At 42.4% G+C, this 11,565-nt stretch overlaps 2 protein-coding genes across 2 annotated transcripts; one reads left to right on the top strand and one right to left on the bottom strand.

The window, feature by feature from the left end:
• Positions 1–37: 37 nt before the first annotated feature.
• LOC103976039 (EG45-like domain containing protein) lies at positions 38–1,183 on the bottom strand. The gene is made up of 3 exons (XM_009391217.3): positions 786–1,183; positions 390–687; positions 38–201 (listed from the first exon to the last, which is right to left on the bottom strand). The coding sequence occupies exons 1-3, from the start codon at positions 940–942 to the stop codon at positions 195–197; spliced, it is 462 nt and encodes a 153-aa protein (XP_009389492.2). The 5' UTR covers positions 943–1,183; the 3' UTR covers positions 38–194.
• Positions 1,184–9,192: 8,009 nt separating this feature from the next.
• LOC103976040 (BIIDXI-like protein At5g11420) lies at positions 9,193–11,492 on the top strand. Its single transcript, XM_009391218.3, has 3 exons — positions 9,193–9,348; positions 10,157–10,654; positions 10,783–11,492. The coding sequence occupies exons 1-3, from the start codon at positions 9,270–9,272 to the stop codon at positions 11,313–11,315; spliced, it is 1,110 nt and encodes a 369-aa protein (XP_009389493.1). The 5' UTR covers positions 9,193–9,269; the 3' UTR covers positions 11,316–11,492.
• Positions 11,493–11,565: the final 73 nt, after the last annotated feature.

The raw sequence follows: 11,565 nt of genomic DNA, 5'->3' as shown, positions 1-11,565 counted from the left end.
CAAGAAAGCAAAAAGTAGAAGAACTGGTACGGGTCAATTGTAAGGTCAAACTGTAATAAAGAGATCATGTTGAGTTGACGTGAAGGGACAAATGGCCAACTAATGAAGAAGACAAAACAGAGGCTGTAGGAAGCGAAAAAAATCCAACCATAAACATACATACATTTGATTCCTTCTGTCTCTCTTCCCTCGAATCAAACCCTGCAAGCAAAAGAGAATCACATGAAAAAGGAAATCTTATTGAAGTTACTATGATGATTACTACCGGTAAGAAGGAAGCTTATCGCCTCCTAAAGGTTGCCTTCCAACACAATCGATGTGCAATTACTACGATGATTCTGTGCTTCGTATATGATTGAGTAAAGAGAAGAGAATGATGAGTATCGTACTGTGTGAATTCTATGTTGATCTCGTTCGCTGACGACTGCGATATCATCCCATAAGCCGTCTCCGAGAGAACCATGGTTGCACCCACCGCAGACGGGGCGGAGACGAGCGAGGGTGCGAAGTCGACGACCGTGACCTGCACCGTGCCGTCCGTGCACGCCCCCGGCGTGGCGGAGCTGAGGCACCTCACCAGGTACTGCCTCCCGCAGGAGGCGTCATTGTCCCATATCGCGTCGCCCGCCGCCGCGAACAGGTTGTTCGGCGGGAACTGGCTCTCGTCACTCCCGTAGCACGCCGTGGCTATCACGAAGGACAACTTCCGTAAGAATCTCAGGGAACTAAGGGCCACTGGGAACGATGGTGTAAGAGATGAGTGGGTGAGCGTGCGTGCGTCTTACGGAGGTAGGGCGGGCCGTAGGAGGCGGCGGTGCCGACATCTGCGAGAGAGGGAGGGGAAAGGAAAAGGAAGGAGAGGAGGCACGGGATAAGGATAGACTTGTTCATCATGCCTGTGGTGGAAGCTTGTCCCGAGCAAGGAAGCGAGGTATAAATCATTGCTCGGTGGATCCCGGTGAACCCAAACGAGCAAGAACGACCAAGATTGTGGTCAAGGCAGCCCTGCAACTTGGACTAAACCAAAAGAAACGTTTACCAGATGGTCTCAGTGGGAAGGGAAGATGTTCGTAGAAGCTCGTCCAGATCATAGGGTCCAAATCAAACATCATCCACTGGATTATCGGATAGGTGGGTTTAGTGTTAGTAGTAGCGACACGAGAGCAGAGCAGCATAAACTTGTCCCAGCGCTATATGTCATCTCCAGAACAGCTCGCCTCTCCGTCGAGCTTGGCATGATTGCCGCAAGAGCATCGATGCTCTACTGGCTGGGATCATTTCCCGAGGCGTGCCGTTTTCGGTGACAACGACGTGGGTTGGGACGACCAATCATGACATGGGTTACTGTTGCTCCGTTGACATCTTCTAAAGCTTACCTCGATTAGAGGTCCGTGATATCGATCCAACATGATCGATCGAGGACATTAAACCGAGCATAACAAAGCACGCGGTAACCGGTTCAACTCAAAATCGATCCGGGACCGGGTTAATGGACCGACGATTTCGAATTGAATCATGATCGAACCATAGAATATGGTTTCGGTTCTTAAAAATCGGAACTAATGCCCAAACTCATGAGTCTGAACCGGCTAATAAAATAGATTTGATGGCGTAACCGTTAGTATTTTAAATTTAAAATCTAATAAATTGATTTTAAATTTTGATAAAATAATTTATTTTTTTTTTATCAATCGAATCAAAATTAGACCAACGGTTCGGTTTTAAATTTGATAAAACCGAAATCGATTCGACACTCCTATCTTTATGAATTTGAGAGCTCGATGGATAACCTGATTTGTAAGATGTAAAAAAAAAAAAAATTATTATTATCTGATACTCGTGACCGCTTTCCAATGTACTTGATGCATCTTTCTTGCACCAATATTAGCGTCAAAAGAAGGTTTTGACATGATTCATCGAACGCCTAAGTTAAACTTTTAAAATAAATTTAGAATAGAGAGAGAAATTTCTCGTATTTATCTTTTAATAATCAATCATCTCAAAAGTCATATGTGATCAAAAAATATTCGAAGAATTTTTTTTTTCAAATTTTATTGTCGTGACATGTCATGTCATGGAGTGAGATTTTTTTCGTTTTCTCACCACGTGGCTGCCACGTATGAAACAATTAGGATGAAGACGAATGTTGAACGACGTGTCGTGTGAAAGCGGTCCACATAGAAAGTGATGTTGTCAGCCTTGGCGGCTCCCGTTGTTGGTGATCGGTGAGTCCTTGTGGCTAATAAAGCTAGTGTTCTTTTCTCGTTGGCAACAAGCTGGTTCACCGTCACGTACATTATGGAAGAAGAAAAGCTTCCTCTGAGAGAGTCAAATGGCCAGAAATCAAAACCGCGCATGTCATGTCCATGCTATTTATTACACGTCGATCGAAACGGGAAGACATCGAAGCCATTGAGACTTACACGAAGAGAACAATTGTGTCATGTTAGAGAAAGAACGTAAAGAAAATATCGAGTGTGAATTAGTTCATCAACGTATGTAGTTAGTTTGGGCATTAACTCCTTGTTTTGTATGAATCAAATTTGGTAAAGATGTTGACAGTTTATCGCAAGGTTTTAGACTCAAATTTCGTCTTTATCATTTATCTTTTATAAATATAAATAAATAAATAAATATATATATATATATATATATATATATATATATATATATATAGTGTAATTCCTAAGTTTTAAGTGAATAGAAATCAGTTTAGATTTCATGATCTGGAATGATCATTCACATTTTTTACGATTGGATTATAATAGTCCTCACGTAATTTATTGACATCAAATAATGCATGCTTCGAGCTTAGCACATATTGGATGTTGGGAAGATAAGAAATTTCTTAATAAAGGATATCCTATACTTAAGTTAGTGGAGGATTCGGGAAGCATGAGAGAATAATTTTGATGTACTTGAGGGGTAATTTATATTACATCAATGCTTGTTGGCTCGGAGTTAGAATAACTCCGAGAATGATCATACAGAATAGTTAGCCATCATTGTTGGCCATCAATTATCATTGACTCATCGAACATTTTAGTTATGAAGTAACAATTCATATTGACATTGATGGCCATTAATTATTGGCTACATGGATCACCCTTATCCTTATGGGATGATGTTTCGATTATCATGACTAGATAACAACGCATACAAAGGGATATGACATATCATCGAATTGCCTTTATATCAGATGTTATATCATAATAAAGAAAATTAAGGATGTCTTGTTTGAGCAGAACATGATCGAGTGACCTAAGATTTATCATCGTGCATATGATACACCTAATGAATTGATGGAGTTGAATTGGATCAGTAGAATCTGTCGGAGGACTGCCAATTTGCCAATTGAAAGGAGGTTAATAGATCACTTTGTTTTGTGGTTAGTTTTTTAAATAAGCATGTTATTAGCAATCCCTATTTTGTTATTGGTAAATCCTTTTAATTATCGGTAAATTCAATGTTGTTGACATCGCTCGGCATTTATATCCATTTATAAAGGGGTATCTTATGAGTCTTAAAAGTTCTTAAAATGGGATTATAAATATATTACTATTTAAAATCTCTTTTTTACTATATATAATCTTATTTTATTTTTTTAATATTTATAAACTATTTCTTTGTAAATAGACATAAATACAATTTCTTCCTCCTTCACCCCTTTTCTTTTTTCATCATTTTCTTTTCCTTTTTTTCCTCCTCCAAATTCTCGAAGGACGACATCAAGGGGGGTAGCGAGTGGGGATAGATAGCATCGAACAATGTCAACGAGGATAAAATAACGAATTGTGTGAATGAAAGAAAAAAAAAGAAAGGATAAAGTCGATAATACTAGGGTTTTAAATATTAAAATAATATTTTATTATTTTTTAAAAGATTATCAATAGTAAAGAAGGGGTTATGAATAATAAACTTCAGGTTCTAAATAGCAAAATAGATTACCAATAAAAATATTCTTTTTAAAATTAAGAATATATATGATTGATTTACGTATTTAACAGTTGATAGCAAATTAGGGAAAATTCACACCAATGCCTATCTTTATTAAACAGAGATCAATTCACACCGATACTCATCTTTATTAAAGAGAAATAAATATCTTTCAGACTAATCAATGATTTTAGATGATAAATCATTATTTGTCTTCGTTCATCTAAATTGATCGAAGGACGAGAGCTCAAGTCATCCCCTATGATTTTGTCCTCTTGATAAGTCTTAGATGACTCCAGCGTTAACAAACTCTTAATTCTTTTACTCCTCAATTAATATACGACTTAATATTATTATTTTAATAGTTATCGAGTGAAACTATTATGATAAAACATCACCAATTCTATTTATTGAGTCGGTGAGTATAGATCCTTTTGGAACCTTTATCATTGTTTAGCACAAATGAGAATGATCATACCTGTTCGAGCCTCGATCAATTAAGTCGAGCTTAATTGGTCCACTTTGATCGTTATTGAGCCAAACAATGATCATTGGACTTGTACAACTCCAAATGTAACAATAGCGGTCATTTCATTCTCATTCACAAAAAGCAATTGGGCCAGTTATGTGAAAGTTGAGTTGCGGTTTCGTGCTGCCTTTACTCGTTAATTTGATTTGGTCGGTCGGCGTATTGACTAGCTGGTATTTCGCATGTGAAATGTTTTGGGATAGAGAGACCGAGTTAGACATGCGGGCTATCTTTGTTAAGGCCCTGTTAGATTTGTTGCCATCTTTTTGGGGGTTATAATTTGTGCTATGTCTTAATTCGTTTAATAGCTCTTATCAATTTGTTATATTAGAAAGATAATTTTTTTTTATTTATAACAAAGGATAAGTGATGAAAACAAAATTCAAGTGTAAGATTCTATGATAAGAAAGAAAGATCTAAGAATTACTTATCACACAATCACCAACAACCGCCAATCCAATTTTAAATCTCTAAGTATATTAATCATTGTCATCTTGATTAGCATGCTTACTATTATCACATCCAATACTGTAGCCTCACATTGTCATCAAGATTTTTTTTTTCTTCAAAAGATAAATGATGAAGATGAGATTCGAGCTTAAGATATTACGATAAACTGTCAATATCTTTATTAAGATAACTGAAACTTTCCATAAACTGTCGATATCTTTCTAGTAATCGTACAAACAAGGGAATAACACAGTTCTGACGATCGATTGAACTTGCAGCATATAACTCATCCGACGTGATCTGTCCTATTCGGGGTTGCACCCATGACAACTCAATCTATCAATTGAATCAACTCAATCTGTCCTATTCATGGTCACTAGCTCATCGGAAGTCCACACTGCACGTGAAATCATGGCTGTGCACTAAAGAAAGTTGGGTGTTCAGTAGGAAAGGAGCTTTCTTTGGTTTGTTTCGTAGTAATAATCTTTCTAAAGAACAATAAGTAATTTCATGTATATATGTATTCGGGTTTTGGTTTTGGTACAATCCGTGGTTTCAGGATAGTGATAGTGAATAACACACAGTGCTGGTCCGATGGAAGTTTAGTGTGGCTCATATGAGGATATGTAGTGGACCTCTGAATACACGAAACTCTTTTGAATCTTGAGCAGATAAGGGACGTATCTCAATACAGATAGATCATGCACCGATGAGATGTCTTTTCTTTTCGTGATAACTCTCTTTTCGATCATCTTCTTAGCATCGAGAGGTGTTACGATATATTCTAATTGTTCAGCATGTGAATTGAGTTTGGAGATAATCAATATTCACTTCTAAATCTATTTTAGGCTAAAGTATTAGAAAGCCAGAAGGATTCAAATCGACTCTATAAAAAAAATACATTAGAGGCACATATGATAATGCTCCTTCGATTAAGTTAGTAAGGGTATGATAGATTCGATCAAATATCGATGTTAGAGGATGTTTAACTAGACAACACCTGACATTAATCACTCATCAATGGATCATGAGATCATGTGCATTGAACTCGATGATTATAACGTAACAGTTTGTTAAGTTAATTTTCTTATCAACATTGTACGACTGACCTTGTAGGGTCGAGTCGACATTCTCGTTTATATTATGTCGTCAATTGTATAAGATCGAATCTAATCTAACATTTAATATAAGTAATATGTTTATCAAGTGAAACTAAGGTATCGATCAAAAGGGTATGATGTGTCAACAATGACCTATGCCTCTCGTATCAAGAGATTACACTCCACTCGTGCCTCCACATAGGTTTCAACTTTTGTCAAAAAAACACTTATCCCCTTTTAAGTGGATGAAGTTATAAAAGGTGATGGAACCCATCTAAAGATTTATGTTGGAGTTTGATATTTCATAATCAAGAAAATGTACTGAATGATACACCCTCTAAGAACAGCAAACCTACATCAGATACTAAAATTTATAAGCCCGGAAGGTTGTAAGGATTGGACTCGATGCACTCTTCCTAGCACCGGAAGGTTGACATTTCAGAGACTGTAAACCAATGTTTTGCATCCACAATAAACTCAACTATTTAGGAAAATTTAAGATCCATGGTGATTCATACTCGAACTTTGTTGTTTTAATAGCAATCAATGAGTTGAAAATTTAAGATCACCTTCAATCATTTTCGCCTTTTGCCTATCCTATTATCATCGTCATCATCCTCTTCACTTTTAGTCTATTATTGTTTCATCATTGTCATCCTCTTCGCCTTTGTCAGTTACTATGCATGTCTTTCATCTTTATTGTCACTTTCTTTTTTCTACCATGTTATTCTCTCCCTCTAATATGATTTCAATGTATGACGGTAAAGAAGAGCTATTTAAAATTTTATTTAAAAATTAATAAAATAAAAAAAATATATATATTAGGATAAAATTTAGAGAGACATAGGAGTGTATAATAATTATCTTAAGACATAAGATTTTTACTCAAGACTTAATCAATATTATCCATCCCGGTGTGAGGACGATCATAAAATGATTCTACTAGTTTTTTCAGTAATTAAAGATATAATTGAAGATAAAATATAAAAAATAAAAATTGTTTGATTATTTTTTAATTCAATAATTAAAATTATTTGAGATTTTATTCATAGAACCTTGAAATACCCTAAACGTCATCATATGTTGATCAAATGACATGTGCTTTCGTGTATAATTATCAAAAAATAAATTTAAAATAATTAAACATAGAAATCAAAACCGATAAAGACTATCAAAACGGTGGCAAAAGACAACATGAGCACAATCGAAGATAAATTAAATAATTACATCGGTTCACGGAGGATGATCGATGTAATTATTTAATTTATCTTCGATTGTGCTCATGTTGTCTGTTGCCACCATTTTAATGTAAAATAATCGTTTAATGTATCAATTCACTGATTGTTTAAAAAAAAAATCAATTTTGAAAAATAGGGTGCACCAAAATAAAAAAAAAAAAACCTATAAAATGTGACCTTTTTCCAGAAAAAAATTCGGCCAAAGTTTTAAGGACACCCACCGTAACACGAGAAGGTTGACATTTCAGAAACAGTCAACTGATGTTTTAAATCTACAATATACTCAACCATTTGGGAATCCTTCAACATCTGTGGTGATTCATACTCCCACCTTCTTGTCGTGATTACAATCGACGAGTCGAACGCGGCGTTTCGGTTGATCAGACGGCTATAGCTCACTTTAATCTATAATTGTCGTGATTCTTATAGTGACATAGGCAAGGTGATGTCTGCGCGAGACCGTACCTCCAGGATGTGGTGTAGAACGTGTTTACGTGGCATAGCATTAGACCAAAAATAATTGCATGGAACACCATAACTGTTATACGGTGGACCAGTTCGATCGGACCGTGTGACATGAAATGTTTGCAATCGCCGACGAAGGAGACGTCAGCCACTTGCAGGTGGATCGTTCTTAATTCACTGGAAGAGACAACCATTCAGTCGGCAGATCAAGTCCAGAATGGGGGATGAACGGAGGTGATGTGATGGTCGCGGTACATGACTCTGACCCACCCACAACTCGACCCAGAGACTCGCTGCGTCGAGAATGTGGGCCATGGTTAAGTTAGGCGCGGCTTCTGCGGCTGTCAACCGACACGACCGCGCTCTTCCTCCTCCGCGGAGCAAGGCAGGACATGTGCCGCAGACCCCACATGAGCTTCCGGGAAACCAACAAGAGCCGACTCCGATGGCTAAGATTGGATTAGGGGAGCGAATCATCTCGATCCGGCGGCTTGGACCCATCACATCGTGGGCTGTTCCCTGACCAACCGGGCCTTTACATGTGATTCGCTCTATGGGCTTTCTGGGTCCCATGTCTGTCGATCTCGCATCCCTCGATCAAAGGAGAAACGGTGGGTTGATCTGCCACAGGGAGATCCAGTCGGGAGGAGACAGTGAGGTCTCGACTGTCTCTCGTCTAAGACGACAGCAAAGCTGTGAAGTTTAGTATGACCGAAGTCGCCATCGCAACACCCTCGCATGCACATGGCGTAGCATCTCTGTGGCCCTCGAGGACACATCTGATAAGACGGCATCGATCTCTTGGGGGAGGCACCGGCGCGGAGATTCCACCCGTTTACTGCCTGCGTGGCTAAAGATCGTAGCGCTTGTTATCCTGGATAGGGACACGCCCCCCTCCTTCGCAGAACCACCTCCGAGCGTACTTTAATGCACCCACGCCTTCTGCTATCTTTGCTGTCTTTTACCAACCTCAAGCTTTGTGGAATTATTCCCCTCCTTTGTTCCAGTAGTGTTTTTACCCGTCGATTGGGGAAGACGAGTGGGATCGTATTATAATGAGTTTAGCGAAATTAATGTCTCTTTCGCTTACGTAGACACCAATCCGGCGTAGCGGGTGGTGGTCAGCTCGATTCCCGCCGGTGGAGTCGTGAGAGCGAGACAATAGCAAGTTGACGGATGGGATCTGAACTGACGAAACTACCCTTGCATGTTCTCGCCTGACCGGCGTGGCGCGCGAGGTAGGGGGGCAGCCACACGTGATCGGGAGGCGGTGCACGCCTCCCCCAGTTGGTGGTGGCGAATGCAAGAAGGGAGGCGTCATCCCGCGCGAGACAGCGTTCGAAAGGGCGTCCCATCCGCACGTGGCAAAGGCCAGTTTGAGGCAGCGGAGAGCAGTGCGCGGTTGGCATTCTCGATATTGCGCTAGCATCGGGGGGCTTTTTGCTGCCCTACACACCATAAAAAGGGCCAAAGCGTCTTCGGCACAACCATTCCCTCCGTGGCCTCTTCCACCACCTCCTCTCTCTCCTAGCGCGCTGCAACCCTCGAAGAATGAAGAAGATGATGCATTGCGCTGCGGCGATCCTACTGCTCTGCTCCGCCGTTCCTATTGCCTTGGCCATAACCGATGGTTAGCCTGCGTCTCCCTGTTCTTATTTCTACTCCTCGAATCTACTTACTGCTGCGCGGTGTTTACTGCATTTTCTTTGTTTGATTTACTTGTCACCAGCCATTCACTCTGCTACAAAAATCTTTCGTGTTCCAGTAATTTATTTGTTTTCTTCTTCTTCACTTCCTTTCCTAGTTTGAGCGCGTGCTCTGACTTCCAAGAAGGTGCTACTTGGCCAATAAACAAAAGTCATCCCCTCCCTCGTACTTAACAATTTCGCTTCGATTGGAAGCTGCTAAATAGGCATATCTAAATTATTACCCTGGAAAGAAAGCAACGCCACAGCATAAAATGCATGTTTGTATCCCTTCTCTCCATGCCTCATGAACCAAATCTACCATGGACTTACTCGTACCTGCCAGTTAATCATATTGCCGTCATCCCGACATATATTTGGAGCCGAGAACGACGGGAAAGACGGTCTGACGACTCGAGTTGGTGGCTCCGTAGGTAGCTGGAGCAATAGATGCCCTCGCTCAAACTGTGTTGCATGTAAGGCAAAACTTGGGTACGGGTCGGCCGACTAACTTTTTGCTGACACTCGATGAGTTGATGCCTGTCAGCACTTGTACTTTTGACGAACAGGTGAAAGAAGGTTCACATGGGTGTCGTCCTCCGACAACAAAATAATATGGCCGATCCATTCATCTTTCTGAAACCACGGTGTCCCTTTGCCTGCCTTTGTCGGGGCAGTTTCATCTTCAAATCCAAATCCAGATCTAATCTTTTACTTGTTAGCTAATTGATTGCACGCGTGATGCGATTACAGGTCTGTTGCCAAATGGGAACTTCGAGGCGAAGCCGAAGGCGTCGGACCTGAATGGGACGCAGGTGATGAGCCGCTACGCCATCCCGCAGTGGGAGATCTCCGGCTTCGTGGAGTACATCGAGTCGGGGCACAAGCAGGGGGACATGCTGCTGGTGGTGCCGGAGGGCGCGTACGCCGTCCGGCTAGGTAACGAGGCGTCCATCAAGCAGAAGCTCAAGGTGGTTAAGGGCATGTACTACTCCATCACCTTCAGCGCCGCCCGCACCTGCGCCCAGGACGAGCGCCTCAACGTGTCGGTCACCCCCGACTCCGGCCTGCTCCCCATCCAGACCACGTATGGCAGCGACGGCTGGGACTCCTACGCCTGGGCCTTCCGCGCCACCTTGGAGGAGGTCCACCTCGTCATCCACAATCCCGGCGTCGAGGAGGACCCCGCCTGCGGCCCTCTCATCGACTCCGTCGCCATCAAAACCCTCTATCCGCCAAAGCTCACCGGCGGTAAGTGATGGACACACACACAGGCACAAGCACCCACACTCTTTTAGCTCGTCGGTCGAGCTGATCGATCGCGTCTGTGCATGCATGCATTGATTTGCTTTGCTCCCTTCCTCTTGGCATTGGTGCAGACAACTTGTTGAAGAACCGTGACTTCGAGGAAGGGCCATATGTGCTGCCCAACACCACCTGGGGCGTGCTGATCCCGCCCAACATCGAGGACGACCACTCCCCGCTGCCCGGATGGACGGTGGAGTCCCTCAAGGCCGTCAAGTACATCGACTCCGACCACTTCTCGGTGCCCCGGGGCAAGCGCGCCGTGGAGCTGGTGGCCGGGAAGGAGAGCGCCCTCGCCCAGGTGGCGCGCACCGTCCCGGGGAAGGTCTACGCGTTGGCCTTCTCCATCGGCGACGCGGGCAACGGCTGCGTGGGGTCCATGGTGGTGGAGGCGTTCGCTGGCCGCGGCACCGCGAAGATCCCCTACGAGTCCAAGGGCACCGGCGGGTACAAGCGCGGGGTGCTCCGGTTCACGGCCGTGGCGGAGCGCACCCGCGTCGTGTTCTTCAGCACCTTCTACCACACGAAGGTCGACGGCTCGCTCTGCGGTCCTTCGCTGGACGACGTGTCCCTGTTGAGCGTCCGGAGCCCCGTGCGCCGGGACTGAACCACCGAGAAGGGCTTTTAAGTTATTAATGCCTCGAACCCTTCGACTTCCATCCCTACCCGCTCATCATTAATACCGGGATTATATTCTGATGCATCATCATGTAATCAATCAACCCTATATGTGCTGCGAGTGATGCAGTAATTATATGATCTGTGATGTACTCCAATTTTAACACATGAGTACTTGCTCTCGGTCCACGAATCTGACCCAACCCAACCCAATTGGGAAATAGCTCAATCGAACCCGG

This window comes from Musa acuminata, chromosome BXJ2-2, assembly GCF_036884655.1.
Source record: "Musa acuminata AAA Group cultivar baxijiao chromosome BXJ2-2, Cavendish_Baxijiao_AAA, whole genome shotgun sequence".
Lineage (NCBI taxonomy): Eukaryota > Viridiplantae > Streptophyta > Magnoliopsida > Zingiberales > Musaceae > Musa > Musa acuminata.
This window is presented reverse-complemented; position numbering and strand designations above follow the sequence as displayed.